This window comes from Triturus cristatus, chromosome 1_2 (genome assembly GCF_964204655.1).
Source record: "Triturus cristatus chromosome 1_2, aTriCri1.1, whole genome shotgun sequence".
Lineage (NCBI taxonomy): Eukaryota > Metazoa > Chordata > Amphibia > Caudata > Salamandridae > Triturus > Triturus cristatus.
This window is the reverse complement of record NC_140580.1, coordinates 275,283,080-275,303,002: the sequence shown is the minus strand read 5'-3', so window position 1 is coordinate 275,303,002 and position 19,923 is coordinate 275,283,080. Positions and strand designations below refer to the sequence as shown.

The 19,923-nt window shown below is 41.4% G+C and overlaps 1 protein-coding gene across 1 annotated transcript in view; it reads right to left on the bottom strand.

Annotated features, from left to right (window-relative positions):
• The window catches only part of TLL2 (tolloid like 2), a 2,438,103-nt gene that overhangs the window by 1,192,596 nt on the left and 1,225,584 nt on the right, over positions 1-19,923 (bottom strand). Inside the window, exon 7 of the mRNA XM_085603672.1 lies at positions 13,822-13,927. Coding sequence (XP_085459798.1) covers positions 13,822-13,927 — 106 coding nt within the window. The remainder of the gene's footprint in view (positions 1-13,821; positions 13,928-19,923) is intronic.

Here is a 19,923-nt window from a genome sequence, read left to right as displayed (position 1 = left end):
TTCGTGCAGTATGTTGATACAGGCACTAACTGTTCTGACTTTGGTCGATCCTTTTTCTGTAGAAGTTCTTCTCGTGGGTCCACAAAGCTCTCTCCATCTAATGCCTCAATACTTTGCTTCGGTATCCACGGTCCTTCAATTTTTTTATCAAATTGTTGACGTGAAAGTTATCACGAAGACTGCAGGTTTGATGGCTTTAATAATGTAAGCAAAAGACACACAGATGATGGACGGAATGTAGAGCAAATCAGACTTTCACCCCCAGTCAAGAGATCTGGGTTAAATCCATTGTTCATTTGCTCATCATGCCACCCCAGTTTAGGCCCAGCCATATGCAAACCAGTCTTGACCCTGTGCCTCATGGGAACAGTCCAGCCCAAACTACCAAGCCAGGTCCACCCTGGTCCGGAAACAAGCATCCTGGGACCGGTTTCGTGGCACCACCCCTCATTAGCCAGGCTAGCTTGAATCCCGTGGCACAGTGAACCCAGGACCTACGTCTGGGCATACCCGGCACACTTAGGGCGAGAAAGCAAAAGACACACAGATGATGGGCGGAATGCAGAGCAAATCAAACATTCACCCCCAATCAAGAGATCTGGGTTGAATCCATCATTCTTTTGCTCGCCATGCCACCCCAGGTTAGACACAGCCATATGCAAATCAGTCTTGGTCCAGTGCCTAATGGGAACAGTCCAGCCCTTACTGCCAAGCCAGGTCCTCCCTGGACCAGAAAAGCAACCTGAGACCAGTTTCACAGCATCACCCATCATCAGCCAGGCCTGCTTGAATCCAGTGGCACAGTGAGTTCAGTACCCATGCCACTGGAGTAAAGCTATCCTGGCTGATGAGGGGTGAAACCGCTAAACCAGTCCTAGGATGCTCGTTTCCAGTCCAAGAAGGGCCTGGCAATTCGGGCTGGACTGTTCCCACTGGGTGCAGGGTCAAGACTGATTTGAATATGGCTGGGTTCAAACAGGAATGGCAAGGGGAGCAAAAAAAATGATTTAGGCCCATATCTCTGGACTGGTGTGAATGTATGACATTGTTCTTCGTTCTGTCCATCAATTGTTCTTTTTGCATTTGAATAATGTAAGGCCTTATTTCTGTCTGTTGGTTTGGAATGTAGTGTAGTCATTAGTTGTCCATTTGCTCTCTTATACATCCAGAAATGTAAACATGGCGGAATCCTGATGTAAACTGAACTTAAAGTCTGGTGTTGTTTCATTAAGCCAACAATGGAATTGATGAAGTGTATGGTCTTGTCCTGTCCAAATGAAAAAAATGTCATTGATAAATCGTACCCATTTTGAAAATTGAAGATGGAATGGATTATTCTGAAAAATTAAATGCTCTTCAAATGTAGCTATATACAACATGGCTAGCCGCAGTGCTCAGGGACATCCCATGGCTGTCCCCTATACTTGGAAGAAAACATCATCACCAAATTTTAAATAGTTCTTTTTAAGTGCAAATCTTGCCAACTCCATGATGAATTTAGACGGGACCTGATGTGGTCTAGGTCACGTGTCCAAAAAAACATTCAAAAGCCACCAGTCCATCTTCTTGTGGGATCTGAGTATATAAAGAGACGTCAAAAGTGATAAGTCTCTGTGTTTTTATAACAGAACTCTGATCCTTCAATTTTAATATTAAAGTCCATGGTATCTCTTAAGTATGTAGGGACTCCTTTAAGAAATGGTTTAAGGAACACATCTACATACTTAGCTATCAGTTCAAGTAGAGAGTTACATCTAGAAACTATAGGATGTCCTGGGGAGTTGTTTGGTTTTTGTGCACTTTTGGGAGTAAATATAATATTGGTATACGTGGATTTGATTTTTTCAAGAACTCGTACTCCTTCGGTCCAATGAGGTCTTGGTGAAAACCCTGTTTCAGTATTTCCACAATTTCTCTCTGAATCTCTTTAGTGGGATCTCCTTGATTTTTTCAAATAAAATTCTGTATTTAATAGATTTCTCCTTTTTTATATTCCTGTGTAGACCAGATAATGACAGTACTGCCCTTGTCCGCAGGCTTGATTACAATTTAGGAATCATTTTTTAATGTAGACAATGGTTTTCTTTGTTCTCAAGAGACATTATATTTGACATTGGTTTTTTTTCTTTTCCATATCTTGAATGGCTATTAGTACTGCATGTTCTAAAGCTAATACTTCCTTAGGGATTGTATTTGGTGGCGGACAAAAATATTATTTGTTTTGAAACCATGTTGCTTCTTTATTTGGCGGGAAATCTTTGTGTAGAAAAAAATGCTTTTAATCAAATTCTAAGACTTCTTCCTTCATTTTCACAAAATTAGTTTTCCTTGTTGGTACAAAGGAGAGACCTTTTTTTAAAACACTTTCTTCAGCTTTTGGTAATGGTCTACTCGAGAGATTGAAGATAGAAGAGCTCACTGGTTCTTATAAAACTTGTGTTGTCATTTCCCACAGATGGTTTGTATACCTGGTTCTTCCTTGTCCTCTTTGACAGCCTCTTCCTAAAAAAGAAGTAGAGGATGATGGTTGATTTCTTTTCTGTTGGTTCTGGTTTGAAGGACCTTTTCCTGTTTCTGATTTAGCGGTTGAGGACAAAGAAGTGTCGGAAAAGGAGATACATTTCTCCTTGATCTTGCCTGATATTCTGGCAAAAAATCTCCTTGAATCAGGTCTTAAGTAGAAATAGAATGGGTAATATTTTTGACTGTTCATTTTCGGGCCCATGGAGGAGTAGAATCTATACCAATCAACAACGCCATACTGACTAAAGATGCCCCTAAACAGTGCCAGGATTGCTCACAAGAGACGCAGCAACATCTAAGCGAGAAAATCACTATCACCCAAACATGGCTGGCTAAAATACTATCCAAAGCAAGATCAGATGGAGCGCCAGGTCCAAATGGCCTGCCACAGGCCTTGCTTAAATCAAACATCTCTCTCTGGTCAAAACAGCTAGCACTACTTTTTGATTACTCACTAAGGAGCTCAACTATACCTAACTCTTGGCGAGGGGCAATAATTCATCCAACTTACAAGTCTGGCTCTCATTCATCCCACAAACAACTATAGGCTGATAGCCTTACTGGACAAAGAGGCGAAGCACTTTGCGAGCATTCTACTTGAAGAACTGAGCTCTTGGGCCGACTTGAAAGGACTGATCCCAAAAAACCAAGCAGGCTTCACTGCAAACTCGAGCATCATGTCCAATTTACTGGCCCCATCAAAACTTATAGATAAAGCGATAGTTATAGCCAAGGTGGTTTATTGCTGTTTTGTTGACTTCAAAGCTGCCTTTGACCGAGTTCCAGGGGAGGCACTTTGGGCCAAGCTAATGAAATGGGGAATCCCGGTTAAACTCTTGGATGCAATAGTCCAACTACACATTAACACCTGGATACAAGTCAAGCTTGGTACCGGCTCAAACCTATCTCGAAAAATCACGACGACAAAGGGAGTCAAACAGGGATGCATGCTCGCTCTGCTGCTCTTTCATCTGTTTATTGCCAACCTCTCAGCGGAGCTAGACGCAATAAATAATCATCCCCCAAGATTGGTGGTGTTCAGTTATGCAATCTTCTGTCTGCTGACGACCTTGTCCTCTTCAGCCTTTGCCGGCGCCCATCAGATGAGCTTCTGTGCAGGGGTTGCGGGGAATCGGTCGAGTCTTTGGAACATGTTGTATGCCTCTGCCCAGCATTGTTGCCCTTGCGTATATCAAAACTGAGGCCGGAGTGGAACAGATTGGGAGTCCGGTCTTGTAGGCAGGGTATCATCATGGCATTGAACCTGGAAAACACAGCTTTAAACATTAGCCTTACACCCTTTATTAATCTTGCATACCCAGGCCTAATCAGCAAACCCAAGGCCCCGTGTCAAAACTAGGAAATAAACATAGGTGGTCGTTACAAAGGTACTTCTTTGAAGCTGCTCTCCAGTAAAACCAGTGCACCCAGCCCCAGCCTCATAACATGGAACTTGAATCCATTTTTCTTAAAAAAATGTAAGCTGTGCAGCTGAGGAAAAGAACGCGGCATCAACGATTTGTCATTGACTACTGACTGCTGTTACTCTGAATTTTATATTAACTTTGGGATGTTCTCAAGTTTGGTGGCTAAACCGGTTGATTTTAGAAGTAACCTCTATTTTTAATAACTCTGTTTATTGATACTATGCCGCCCTGTGGTTGTATGTAAGCGAAGGTTACCCTGTCTTAGAAGAAAACTTTTATATTAATAATTTTATTGCCTCACTTTTATTGAGAATGATTGAGGAGCCGAGTGAAAAATATTTTCCAATGTTTTTAAGTTTTGATTCTTATATGCGTATTGTAATTAATCAATTAATCAAACAATAAAATAAAACAATAAAATACTACTATGTGATTGTCATTGATCTAATTTTCAAGGCTCAGGATCTCTTCCAGTTGTTTGGACAATCTTTGCGCTGTTTCAATGTCCAATACAATCAGGTCCCTACTACATTTTGTACCGATGCAACTATAACATTTTTTATATAGTGAGTTCTTGAAAAAATATATATCAGTATTATATTTACTCCAAAAAGTGCACAAAAACCAAACTACTACAGGACGCCCTATAGTTTCTGGATGTGACTCTGTATTTGAACTGAAAGCTAAGCACGTAGATGTGTTCCTTAAAACATTTCTGGAAGGAGTCCCTTCACATTTAAGATACCACAAGAAGATGGACTGGCTGCTATTGAATGTTTTTTGGACACAAGACATAGACCACATCAGGTCCCTACAAAATTCATCACAGACTTGAGAGATTTACACTCAAAAATAACTATTTTAAATTGGTGATGATTTTTATTTCCAGAGCTAGCCATGTTGTATACGGTTAGATTTGAAGAGATTTTATTTTTCAGAATAATCCATTCCGTCATTCAGATTTGAAAATGGGTACGATTTATTGATGACATCTTTTTCATTTGGACAGGACATGATGATCACTTCAACAATTCGATTGTTGGCTTTATGAAAGGATACCAGTCATTACGTTCAGTTTACATCAGGACGAAGCCTATATTGCATTTCTGGATGTAGAAGTGATTGCAGCAAATGGACAACTAATGACTACACTACATTCCAAACCAACAGCCAGAAATAAGGCCTTACATTCTTCAAGCAATTATCCTCGCAGTCTTTGTGATAACATGCCATTTGGCCAGTTTTTAAGGATCAGGCGTAATTGTTCCAGCAAACCGGATTACTTTTTTCACACCAACAATTTGATTAATAAATTGAAGGACTGTGGATACCCATGCAAATTGTTGAAGCCTTCAACTAAGAGTTTGGTGGACCTGGCAATAGGATCTTCTAGTGCAAGTATCAACATATTGCACAAAACTAATCATCTAAAAATAAATCATAAATCTGAACTGGCATTTGATTTCCAAACTGGACCAGTCCTTCACAAAACCTCTCTTTGCGCTAAAAAAGGGCACAATATAAAAAATGAAATAGTTTGTGCTTCAATTCCATCATCACCCGCAAGAGACACTAAGACTTATGTGGAATCTTCCACCTCTTGAACATCACAAATGCAGAATGTGATTTGTTGCAAGCAGACGATTGAGGGCTCTCAATTCATACACAAGAATATGCTTTGGAAACATGAAACATTTACGAATTGTAAAACCAAACATGTTGTGTATGGGGTAGTTTGTCGATGTGACAAACTAAATATCGGTAAAACCAATCAATAAGTACCACAGCGAATAATTCAACATAAATCAAGGATTTGCAAGAAAGTACTAACTGCTCCATTGGTCAACCACTGGATTACTCAAAAACATTCAGAAAATGATTTCAGTTGTACTGTGTTGTCAGCAGTCTGCCAAGATCTTCCTATTGGTGATCTGGAAAGATGGTTGATACAGAGAGAAGCTCATCTAACTGTGAAGTTTAATACAGCAATACAGCAATAGAAGGTTTAAACAAAATGATGCAGCTTCAAAATGTATAAGTGATTAGAATATCAGATATCAGGATAGCACAGAGACTCTTTTTCAATTTCAAATTATTATCATCATTCAATAATACATCTTTGTCCTTGCACTACACAAATGGAGGACTTTGGTACAAGTACCTCTGTATTTGGACATAGCAATATCCTCTGCAGTATTTTAACCCCAAGTCGTGGCCGGTATGACTTATGGGGCGTGCGGGTAGGGGGTTGTGTGGGGGGGTTTAATTGAAAAAAAAGTTATGTTTTTTTACCTTTGCCGGTCTGTCCCGCTTCATCGGTCTGCATCAACAGGAAGCAGCAGCAGCCTCCCCCCTCCCCTAAGCCAATCAAAACGCTGCCATGGCAGCATTGTGATTGGCAGGGACGCCAACCCCACAGGCGTCTATGGGGAGAAAGCAGTAGGGTGACGCTCCTCCGCCCACATGGAGGAGCTGCCCCTGCCAATACCAAGTAATTTCAGATATTTCATCCAAGAGTGCCTGCTCAGTCATTTATCTCATAATACCATGTGTTTGTGAGGCCCAACGTGGCAAAATACAAATGCAAAAGAGTCATTATTAGCTGAGTGTTCACTCGCTCTGTCAATAAAGTGATTTATCAAAATTAACTTCAGATCCCATAATACTTTGCCTACGTGATGATATACAAATGTTGAAATACAACTATTAAAAATGGGGCGCTAGTTGTTTTTAATAAAGTCTTTTTACACAAAGTTTTCTTTATACAAAAGGCGAATGTGCACCGAAAATCGTCCTACACGGGCATCCGTACATAAGCACTCAAGAACACCCCCCCTGCCAGGCAGCTGAAGCAGCCAATACTAATAGTCATTTTTAAATGTGTGTGGCACATTGAGCCATTAGAGAAACGGCATGATAAACTTAAGCAGACAGCTTTTGAAAAAAGATTCTAAAAGAAGGTATGTTGTTAGGCTAACTCTTGTTGTTTACGAAGACGTACTGACAGTGATTGTCATATCGCCAAGCATGGTGATAAGAGGCAGTTTTACGGGCATCGAATTATAAAAATATACGGAAAAAACACTGTTCAGATCAGGAGAGGAGGTAGTTTAATGTATACGACTTCTAGGTTTCAGTATACGTTTAAAAAATTGTGTCCATAGGCTAACCAGATGAGATTGCCTTTTGAATTTTGAGCATTCTTGATAGATGCAAATTTGATGACAAGCTTTTATTAATACAGATGTTTTCATTAGGGTATAGAATTTGGATTGATTTCTTTGAGGTGGCAGCTTCCTTGGATGGAAATATCCCCTTTGGAATAAAGTGAGTTGTCTTGCAGTCGAGGCTTTCAGAATTATTGTGACTTTTTTAGCATGATTGAAGTCGGTATTCTTTATAATTTTTCAGGAGGAACCATGGTTGAACGATGGGTTTAGGAGAGTTTTGATAAGAACCAAGCCCTACGGTGAAAGTAGGGAATGTGAATGAAACAACGCAAGAGGTAATATGATGTGAAAAAAGTTGAGTGTGTGTCATGGAGTTTGGTATGTGCAGCGAAAGGTAACAAATGATTTTCCTTTCATTTTATTTTTAAAGTGCTCATATGTTCTGTGGAGAACCCATAACAAGAAAAGGGTTCAATACGCATTGATACTTGGTTTTCATCAAACAAGTGAATTTCAAATAAAAAAACTACTGGAGCTTGGAGTTTATATAATTTTCAGTGGTATAGGAGAAGGTAATTCTCCCTGAGCCTTGTAGAAGCACTGTTTGGACATGGCCCAGTTGGTTTGGAGCGACAAAATAACAAAAATATATTAGCTCCTAAAGGGCATGTTAAAAGTCAGAACTTGAGCAAAGAAAAGGAAATCTTTAAACTGTTTTTGTGTGTATAATTGTCTAAAAAATATTTTTTTACATGTGTAATGTTTTGTATTGCTGACGCACATTTAAATATTTGTTTGCCATTTGAATATGTTAGTATATGTTCGTCTAGTATATGTATAAATTAAAGATGTCAAACTTCACTCAGAGATTTTTGGGTAATTCAAAAATCAAGATTTTTAAAATCGATCAAATAAATGGTGATCATAACAACTAATGTGTGTGATCACGAATTGAAATGAGAGTGTGAAAGTGTATCAGTATTGGCAATTGTGATGTTTGTTTATTTTCAAGATGCCTAACCTTCGTAATTAAGGGCCAAGGCCTGTGTAGTTTTTCACACTGTTAGAAAGTTGGCATTTTCTTGTCATTGGCAGTTGGCATTTGTATATTTCTCACAGACAAAATCACAAATGGGGACTATGTGTTGGCAGGAAGGGACAACTCTAGCAGGATGGGGGGCAGAGCTATTACCTACTACACTAGCACCTCATAGGGGCTGCCTCAGCATACTCACAAAGGAGTTGTAAGTATGCTATTGTGACCCCAGCCAATCTGGAGCCACAGCAGGGAGGAAATTCAGGACACATCTGGGAGGGTGAAACTCTAGAAGCTTCCCCCCCTTCAAAAGCTGGCATAAGGAATGAATATTGGACTAACAGACCCAACACTTCAGATGACTTCTGGACCTGTGGGAGACTCAGAAGGAGGACTGCTCTGCTGCCCTGCTGCAAGGAGGCCTGCTCTGCTTCCCTGTGTCCCTGCTACAAGAATGACTGCTGCGCTGGCTGAGGAATAAGGGCTGGACCCACACTTGAACTGGGGACCACCAGAGAGACTACAAGGCCTAGCTGGCTGGCCTCCTGTTCTGAGCTATGGGGGCACAACAAGCTCTGTGAACCATGCAGCTGGATTCTGGCAGCAATGAATCCTGAACCACCCCAGCGGTGCCCCCAGTCCTGGACCCTTGCAAGTGGGAAATAAAGGTGCTGTGCCAGCCAAGCTATAGTCCCTATTGGAACTAACAGAGTCCAAATGCATTTCGAAGCAACCATCGTATATCCGCCTCGGAACTGATGCAGCGTGACGCAATTCAACATGGGACATCAAAGCCCACGCAGTTCCTTATTGGAACCAACGCTGTGCAATTCGACGCAGGATCTCGCATCACTCCTCGGAACTGATGCTTCGTGATATAATGCCTCACATCAAGGACCTAAGGTATAATTTTCAGCAGGCCTAACCTGGTCCCTGTACCTGGCATGCACTCCATCGTGAGAGGCCTGAACTTGTTACTTTGTCATAAGTCTGGCGTGGCCAGATAACCATACTTGGTGCTTTGTGCTTTTAGGCACTATTTTTACCAAAGCCTTTAAAACTGAATATCTCCGGTTCTGCTGAATGGATTTTTGTTATTTTGGTATCAAATAATGTATTACATTGTACTCCATTTTCCAAATTTGGTACAGTATTTTTCTTATCTTGTGTTTCCACTTTCTTATTGTTTAAGTGATGCATAAATACTTTACAAATTTACACCAAGTTAGGCTTGACTGCCTGACTGCTCGATGCCATCGCCAGACAGCATGGACAGAGCATAGTATCCTACACCGACGACACCCAGCTCATCCTCTCCCTCACGAAGAAACCCAACGCCACCAGACTCAGCTTCCAGGAAGGAATGAAAGACATCGCATCCTGGATGAGCAGCTGCTGTCTGCAGCTCAACTTAGATAAGACAGAAGTCCTCGTCCTTGGACCCGCCCTCTCAGCTTGAGCAAACAACACCTGGTGGCCCACCGCCCTCGGCAACCCCCCACCCCCACAGACCACGCCCAGAACCTCAGCATTATACTCTACTCCTCCCACACCATGACCCGCCAGATCAATGCCATTGCCTCCACCTGCTTCAACACCCTCCACATCCTTCGCAAGACCTTCAAGTGGATCCCCCAATCCAAAAAGAATGTCGCCCACACACTCATAACAAGCAGACTGTACTACGGAAACGCCCTCTATGCTGGAATCAACAGAACCCTGCTACGCAAACACCAGACCATCCAGAACACCGCAGCCGGACTCGTCCTTGGCATCCCACAACATGATCAAATCACCCAACGCCTGCGTGGCCTGCACTGACTCCCCGTCGAGAAGAGAGCAACTTTCAAGCTACTCACCAATGCCTACAAATCGCTCCACAACACCAGAACCAAATACCTCAACGAAAGTCTCCTTCCACGTATCCAAGAGAAACCTCTGCTCCGCCTACCTCGCCCTAGCAGAAACCCAGCGCATCTGCAGAACTAGAGCGCCTTGAGACCATCACGGGTGAGTAGTGCGGTACACAATTCCCTGATTGATTTATTTGTGCCAAGCTACCAGTGGAGTAAGCACTGGGTGATTTAGGGACCTTCTGTGCTTCACCCTGCCAGGGATTGTTGCTGTTGCTTGAGAAGGGCAGAAAGCCCCCTCAACCAGCAAATACAGAGAAATATCTAATGGCCATTTCCCAGGAAAAATAAGTAAAAGAGCACAGTTTTCTTAAATTTCCAAATATACAGAGGAAAATACCTCAGAGCAACAATCCAGTCAATCATCATTTGCATTTGGGATGAGCTAACACTCACCGTTGACAAGAACGGAATGGCCTCACTTTTGGACTCATCATTAACATTTGGCACAGTCCACTACTACATGTTACTAAAATCATCTAAAATGGATTTCCTCCTACCTCAGACAAAGATGACGAGCAATATACCTACCACCTTTCACATCATCTTCTCAAACCCATCACAGAGGTCCACATCGGGATAAATCATATGTCCCTATTATTCAACATATACCCAATTACCTTACCAGGACTGATTAGATCATTCATACTTACCAGTTAAAGCTATGTAGCTGACACATACATCATTCTAGGAACCGATAGGCCAGAAAACCGCTACAACTCAAAACATGGTAACTGGCGATAACTGACACCATAAATGCATTGATGATGAGTAATCACCAAAAGCACAACAGTGCAAAGACAGAGATCATGGCTTGCAGGCAATGACAAAAATACCATACAGCTCAAAGAGGTTGAGGCCCCTTCAGCAACACCAAGAGAAGTAAGAAACCTAAGGGTAGCCATGGAGTGAGACCTAGTCTCAAAACCCCATCAACAAGGTCACAAACACCACCTTCTACATAATGGAAACACTTTGTTGCATCTTCCGATTCGTTCAATACAAACTAAAGCTCTAAGTTATCCTCACACATGATATTTCCAATCTTGATTATAATCCACATTTGTAAAGCGTGAACAATCACCCGTAAGGGTCTCTAGGCGCAACAACCTAGTTCGGTGACCTCAGTTTTATTATATGCAAAATACAACTAATTTATAATGCTGCTGCAAGACTCTTTCTCTACCTATAGCTAGAAGAGCAATAATAATGGCACTTTCCATTGTCCACAGAACCCCCTCAAGGAAAAGGACCACTGTGGCCACAAGCAAAATTCCCAACTTATACAAACAAACTAAATAGAGCACTGTGCTCCGGGCTTGCAACAAGAATCGTGATACCATTTTACTCTAAGAATTCCACAGACAACATTGCTTTCTCAATACAAGCTCTGGAATTCACTCCCAGACAAGATTCAAAGCGTTCAGCAGCATGAACTCTCAGAAGAAATGTGAAAACATTGCTATTTCCAAGATAACTACATTGTGCACAATTCTGGGTTTTAACCCAGAGTAATAATTACATCTTCAACTACAATCAACAGTCCACAAATATGGAACACCACAAACAGCACATAACCTTTTATGTCCAGGTAAGTGATGAATAGTTGACCCTTGTCTAGTTTGGGTATTATACAGTATTGTCAGTTCATATACAACGCTTCTGGTCTGCATTAGTTTTAATACCATGACATATTGTGCTCAATCTGCCGACTGAAGTTCTTACAAGCTGGGTTATAATCTCCTAATACTGCTTGACCCCATTACAATCACCTATGACAGTTTTGCTATGGGTCATTCCCTTCACCTAGTACTCTAACTTTCCACAGCAGTAAACCACCCATCATTAACTGAACAGGCATGGAATAAGTGAAGAGATCTGCAACATACTGCTGGCCAACAGAGTTCTCTAATTAAGTCCACCACTGCAGTTTCCTATTAACTGTATGCTGTGACTCCTTCTAGACATCGCACTATGACAGTTGGTTATGGGATGATAGTACCAATCCATCTCAGCAGATCGCCCCACCATCTCTTCATCCAATCTAAGCCTGCTCAGAAAAATTAACCTTAAATAAAATATCTCAAAATGTAACACCCAGTGCAGTAACCAGTCTATTAAATACCTTAAAGATACTGTCTGAGATTCTAAGCTGCAAGCTTACTGAAAACCACCAACTGCCCTCCTATCTCTCACACCTCTTCCTCCATCACACTGCTAACCACTGTAATCCATAACACCATAACCGCACCTCGATAGTCACCACGCACGACATCAACACACTTCACACATAGGATCAAAAAGCACAACACCCTCTGGCCACACACCCTATATGGTGTAGCATGCTGCCCATGTAGGCAAGAGCTTCAGCGCCCCTCTTAGTGGTAGTAAGTACTACATAAATATTGCAATACAATACTTACTTTTACCTGATTTCAGAATACAACTGGAGTACTCTCCATTTATTAGACCATTTACTGCTTCGCTGACTTCACTTGCTGACCGGGATATACTCCTTCGAGTCATCTTCGAGATACTTGCTTTTAAATTATCCTTGAGGGAAATTGACTGAAGTATTTACCCTATTTGGGATGGTTACTACTCGCAATTCACGCTATTAAGCAGAGTACGGATTCTTTATGCCCTGAGGAAGTCGTTTGGGCCATTTACCCTAAGACGAAACACGTGTTGGCTACAAACATCCTTGGTCTTCTTGTAAACATGATCTATCATGTCATATTCATATGGGGAGATCCTGACAACTGAGACAATAAAGAAGAACATTTTCTTACACATATGGATTGAACTTTGTTCTTGAAATGCTGATACTTTTATTTTGAATACTGATTTGTTTATGCTCGAGAACGATTCATTGTTTTTGCACTTCACACATAGGATCAAAAAGCACAACACCCTCTGGCCACACACCCTATATGGTGTAGCATGTTGTCCATGTAGGCAAGAGCTTCAGCGCCCCTCTTAGTGATAGTAAGTACTACAGAAATGTTGCAATACAATACACATATGTAGAATGGTACTGTGGAAAACCTCATAGTATGTGTTATGAAAAGAGTGATAAGGGAGTTAATTAATACAGTCACTATACTGTATGACATAAGTTGTATGTATGACTTTTTAAAGGGATCTCTATCCCACCTTTTGGCCCAGTCGTGGTATTTTGCAATAATATAGTTAGTGGTGAAACTACTTTCTAGCAGTTTTGTGGCATGATATGGGGCAACCGACTTCTAAAATAGTGTAAAAAATATATGAAGGAAATGTATGTCACAATATGTTTACTTGAGTCACTGGTGCCTTTTCAAACTTAATTACCAAGCCATCAAAAGTGGTAACAAAAAGTGGAAAACATTTTACTGATATTGCATTTACTTAAGTCGTGAGCGATAGATTTGCAATATCAAATGTTAACCTTTAAGATCATTTACAGGGAGTTCTATATGTTTAAGTGATTTCATCTATAGACTTGAAGAATACAATTTTCTTTCATGTTTTTAATTTGAATTCAGCCTTAGTTATTCATGTGCTGTCGATCGCATGGTTCCATATTAGTAACATTTTCTTAAGGGATGTTATACAATCTAATTATAAAATATACGTTAGAGTAGCGGTTGGTTTAAAAGATTAGCATCTGTTCAAGTCATAAAATACTTACACATATAGAATAAGTGTAAAAATCATGGGCAATAGCAAGCACTGTAAAGAACTTAAGAGACATAACCTTAGATTCCAACCTTGAGAAGGTGTTCCGGGCATAATGCATGATACTGTCGAAGTCGTACGTCTCTCCCAAAGAATTTACTTCACCAGGTTCCATTTTTAAAAAGTTGTACTCCTGACCTGTGGTAAAATACTTAGTTAAATAAACATGCTTTTTCCAAAGTGTTCAACTTTTTATAACAATTAAACGTACTGATTTGCAGAACTAATCAGAGATCATTCAGAAAGACGAAGTAATTTACAAACCTGGCCAGGAAGAAGCCTTCACAGTACGACACTTCGATTTATTACGTCATAACTGGCTTAGTGAGTGAGGGATTGAACTATCATTGAGCAGGTGGTCGCTCATAGTGGGTGCAAATTGATATCTACCTTTATGCAACCTACCAATCGTTTTGCGATGCAACGTATGTTTAATGAGTCACATGTCAAAATGTATATTCTTCTAGGGATGCAAAACCTCCTGCCTCATGAACTTTTATGAGGCAGGCCGCATTTTGCGACACTACGAATGGATGTAAACGTAATGATGGACGACAGCAGGGGACTGTAGACCTTCCGACCTTTGCATTATCAGCATGTGAACATGTTTCTTTAAGCAGCCCATGAGTCTTATAGAGTCAAAGGCTTCCTTTAAAAAAAAAAAAAAAAACATGTGACATGCTGGGATTAAATATGTTCCCTATAGGGTGCGCGTGCCCACCTTGCTTAATTTTTGCTCCCAGACGTGAAACCCTCCATTCAACGGGAGAGAATCTTCGTTGTCCATTCTTCCTCCCAAAAAGACAAGTATCGAAAGCCTGTAGGCTAGATCGTAAAACATTTTTGTCTGGCATTAGTTCATGTCTTATGTGGTAAGTTAAGGCAGTGCTTGCTCCAAACACCTTTTACTCCAGTATTTTGACAACAGGGTTTTGGAGGGGGTACTATGTGACAAAAGTATGTGTACAATTGCTGTGCTGAATTTTATTGTAGTGGTGATGTGTTCTGTTGTTTTTTGTATTGCATTATTGTAATATGAATGTGTTATGCTGTACTGTAGTTGTGTTCTCTTTTAAGTATATAGTTGTGATATGCTATGTTTAGAATTGTGTGGTTGTGTTGCATAGTCTCTGGTATGGTGTTATGTTCTGTTGCTTACTTTAAATATGTCAACATAAGCTGCCATATTTCCAGCCAAAGCTGCGCATGCCTTTCAGGTTCCTCTGGCAAGCAACCATGTACCACAGCCTTGGGTGGTAAAAGAGGATTGTTCGATATCTTCAACTATTTACGATATCAGCCAGCCTAAAACTGTGGCAGAGACTTGGTATCGACTTAGCGATCTCCGTGCTCACTTTGTGTGAGGCAGAGCTTGTCTTGGTGAAGGAGAGAGAGTAGTGGCAATCCAGTGGGGCAAGAGAGATGGTGTGTCAAGGTGTAGCTCTTTTTAACACCACCTGCTAAACAATTAGCCTCGGGTTGGGTTACACAGGTGGGCTTTCAGGGATGGAGCAAGGACCTATTGATAAATATAGGCAACCCCAGGTCCCAGAGCCGCCACATCCAACAGTAAATTTGAGAGATACCAGCCCAGACCAAGACAGAGGTAACATTACTAATGATTTGAAGTGACTACAATTAACTGTAAGTGGTTTGCAAAAAGTAGAAAATTCGCAAAACCCATCATTGCCCAAAACAGTAGGTGTGGTCAAGAGGAGGGCGAGTGAGGCTAGCTTCCAAGTGGGAACAGATAATAATATTCCAAATCAAAATATACTGAATAAAGCTAAAGGGCCACTGTTCCCGCGGGTCGTAGACAGCCATCTGGCCGGTGTGGTAGGTGACACGGCCAATGATCTGGAGTCAGAGGACGGGATAATCTCTGTCTCTGACTTTCGGATTTTGGTATGGAATGTGGCTGGGATTCATAAATTACAATCAGACCCCGATTGGTGTAGCTTTGTGGAATTTTTACGATCTTATCCTCTTTCAGAAACCTGGAGTCTGGCCACCCCCTATAGAAGTGGCTATTCAGTTTATGCAATCGACACCAAATGGAAAAAGCAGGGCAGACCATTTGGAGGCCTTGCAATTTGGGTGAAAACTACACTAGGGGCCAAAGTTAAGCTGCTTAATGTGGATACACTGGACATCCTGGCCATTGAAGTGACCTTGTACTCAGGGTGGAAGGCTAGAATTTTTAATGTTTACAGCAGAGTAGACAGTGCAAAGGCGGAAACAGACACAATACACAGGTTAGACGAAGCCCTGTTGAAATATTCAGATAATATCCCTACTATAGTGGAAGGAGATTTTAACTACAACTTTGAATCCCTTATTTCTACTCCTCTTGATTTAACGGAGGATTGGGATCGTTTATGGTCTATTCCCCCTCTAGACCTTCCACCAGTAAGGTGGTCAAAGAGAGGCGCACAGGTTCTTGCGTTTACTTTACAACACAAACTAAGAGCTTCCAATTATAGGGCAAAGTCAGACCTGAATGGGGAACATACGTATAACAGTGAAGAACCAGAACCTTTTGGACCTGGCGGCGCAGGGTACGCCCTCCGTCTTCTGAGTTCACCTGCTTCGATACACAGAGACACGGGACACTCTGTCGGCGTTAGAAGATTGGATTTATTTAGCTGCAGCTAGTACAGTTATCCTAGAAGTACACAAAGTAGGTTCTCAGGAGACTGCCACTTCACTCTGTGGCGCATCAGATTAAATACTATACAATACAGAATTATTAACAAAACACACGCCCCAAGCAAAGAAGAAAAGAGCCAATAGGGTAAGTGGAAAACAAAGCGGAACCAGTAAGAAAGGTTCGAAAACAAAAAGATCAGATGACTCGAAGAGTCCTCTCCTCCAACTATGTTTGTCATCCCACCCCCGAACTGATTCATTAACAGAATACAACTGACTTGCAGGTGGTGAGATACGTTTGTGTGTATTGGAGGACAGGCATGACACAAGAGAATGCTAGCAGGAGACAGTGAAGGCCAGTTGATAAGATATGATCAGGAAAGAATGGTGTGAGCCTACAGATAGTTGGAACAGGGATTAGGAGAGCCAGACACGGATTAGTGTACTCGGCTAGTCCAAACACCAGCCTCGCAAACAAGGCCGAGGACGTATTTTGACACCAAGCTACGGGAAAGGCAGAATAGACTTCGTTCGCCGTGCTGCCTGAGTGATGGCAACACAAAATGGCGGCGGGTTACAAAATTGCGGGTCGATTCGATCGTGATCGAAAATCGAAGTTCCTCAACAGGCCTGGCAAAACAAGTCGAATTGACTATTGTCTTATTACCTCAAATCTTTGGCCTTCTGTGGTCGATATGTCAGTGGTGAAAAGAACGGAAAGTGATCACCATGCTCTTGCCCTTACGCTGACTATAGATGGTCCGCTGAAATCTAACACTATGACACATGCGGAAATAGGTACACTTGTGCTAATAATCAGAAAGCCTTGAAGTGGTCGTGGGTAGAGAGCCATCCGGAAGCCCTGGAAATGGTGAAGGAAAAAGCGAGGCATCTAATCAAGGATCTGAGCGTTTTTTGTTTTAACTATGCCGTCATGACAGTAGGGTCCACCCATTATCGTCTTTTTTAATGAGATTAGAACTTTATTGAGTCAACCTAAAAACCCAAGCAGTAAAGGGGCCCAATGTGCTAGCAGAAAGTGTGATACTAAGTGTCCCTGGTTTAACCAAGAAAGCAAGGGTTCCATGTAGAAACTTCCATCTGCAGAGTTTAATATAAAGGGCTATTGATAGAGCTAAAAAAGAGTGGGGGGGTTCCTCATGGACCTCTCTACACACTGCCCTAACAGATAGAGATCCTAAAGGGTTCTGGAGACAAGCTACACTCTGGTTGAGGGGGGGGAACGTCCCACTCTTGAATATACGATTCAACCCAAGGAGTGGGTTGCGCATTTTGGTTCCCTCTACGGAGAAGTCCCCTGTATAGTTAGTGAGGTATCAGCAGGGATGGCTTTATCCGGGGTGCATGAAGAGAGCAATCTGGTCATTACACCAGAAGAAACACTAACAGCAATAGTATCTTGCATACCGGCACGTGCCCCAGGACCCGACAGAACACCTAGTGATCTCTTTAGAGAAGACATAATGCTATGGGGTGTGTATATAAATTTGGTGACCAATTTGATATTGAAAGGTGCCCCTATTCCCCCCTCTTGGAGGATAGCTGAAACAGAACCTATTTTCAAGAAGGGGGATAGATCTTCACCACTGAGTTACAGGCCAATCAGCCTTATAGACTCACTGCAAACAAACTTTTGCAAACAGGTACTAGGAAGAGTCCAGAAATGGATAAAGGAGGCTACCATTCTGAGTGATTTTCAGGCGGGTTTCTGCCCTAAAATTAGTACACTGGATCAGGTGTTTCGCTTAATCTGTATCTACTGGAAAGAAGTGGCTATAAAGGGTGGAAAGCTCTATGTGGCTTTTGTCGATCTGCGTACAGCATTTAATCTAGTCCCACGTGAAAAACTTTGGAGTGTTCTCCATGATATGCGCATTCCAACAAATATTTTAAACATTTTAATTCGCTTACACTCAGAGAATTCAGCACAGGACAGGTGGAGTCCTAATAGCCAAGTAACAGAAACCTTCCCGGTCAAACGCGGAGCAAGACAGGGATGCGTGTTGGCACCGACCCTTTTCACTCTTTTTATAAATGGGGTTGTCTAGTTTCTAGATAGAGATGGTTGTGACGCCCCGAAGACAGGGCTACTTAGAGTTCCGGCATTATTAGTTGCTGATGATACCCATTTAATTTCGAAGTCTCCGCATGGGTTGCAGCAACTTTTAAATGATTTTTAAAATTTTTGTAAGAGAAGAGGGCTCAGTCTAAATGAAACAAAGACCAAATTCATGATTTTTAATAGGGGTAGAAGAGTAGTGAAGACTAGGTCAATATGGGCGGGCAAAACCAAATTGGAACAAGTGAAGGCATTTGACTATTTGGGGATTCGGCTTACTCCGTCCATTAATTGGCTCCCACAGGTAGAAAAATCTAAATTACATTTAATACACCAATGTGCACACATAAGTAAAATTCACAGGAAGACAGTTTCTAGGCAGATTGCCCCTGCCCTCGAGATTTATAAAACGAAGGTTTTGGGTGGGGCACTTTATGGTACGGAGTTGTGGGGCACAACTGCCATAGCCTTTCTATCTACAGTAGAAAATCGATTTTTAAGATCACTGGTTGATCTCCCCGCCAGTTCTCCCTTGGTGACTCTTTACCTCAATACAGCACATAAACAAAGCATAAAGTAAATTATAAAATGTTATCATTCTGGCATAGGCTCTGGCAGAGTTGGACCCATACCCAGAGGCTTTGAAGGACCTCTTAAGATCTCCCCAGGTAGAGACTTTGAGATGGTTCTCTTGCTTATGCGATTTACTTGGGAGGTTAAAGATGGACAGCTTTTGGCTCAGCCCTGATTCCATGAGAGGTATTTCGAGGGAAGAGCTGAAAGGAATGTACTGGAAAAAAATATTCCAACTAGAACTAACAGGATATTCCACAGGGCTAACAAAAGATTTTTAACTGTATAAATCAATTCCACTGTTTGAAGCATCAATAGAAGAAATTACTCCTCAAGTGGCAAGAAAGATCTTTTTACAGTTTAGATATAAGACCTTATCTACCAAGGCATTTTGCTCAGGATGGAGCGCGAGTCCTTTGGTAGATGATTTATGTCCTGCGTGCAAAGCCTGTACTGAATCTATTGCCCACATACTCTTTTTCTGCCCTCACTATGCACTGTTAAGGAAAAAATGGAAAACACCCCTGTGCCGATCAATAGGTCCAGGACATTATTTAGAAATCTTGAGATTATTATCAACAGATACACGTAGATTGATAGTATTTGGATTTTCTCGGTTTCTTTTTGCCATGTGGATCAGGCGGGTGAAGTTAATGCAATGAATTTAATTTAGCTTTTTTTCTGTTAGCATAACTATGTCAACTTGATAATGAATTGCGGCTACTTGGGTAGTGAAGAATTTAGTTTGATTTACAACTGTTTAGGATTTTATGAATCTTAACCATGGGTTTTATATATGCTGCTAACTCGAAAATGAATTGTTGTATTAAGT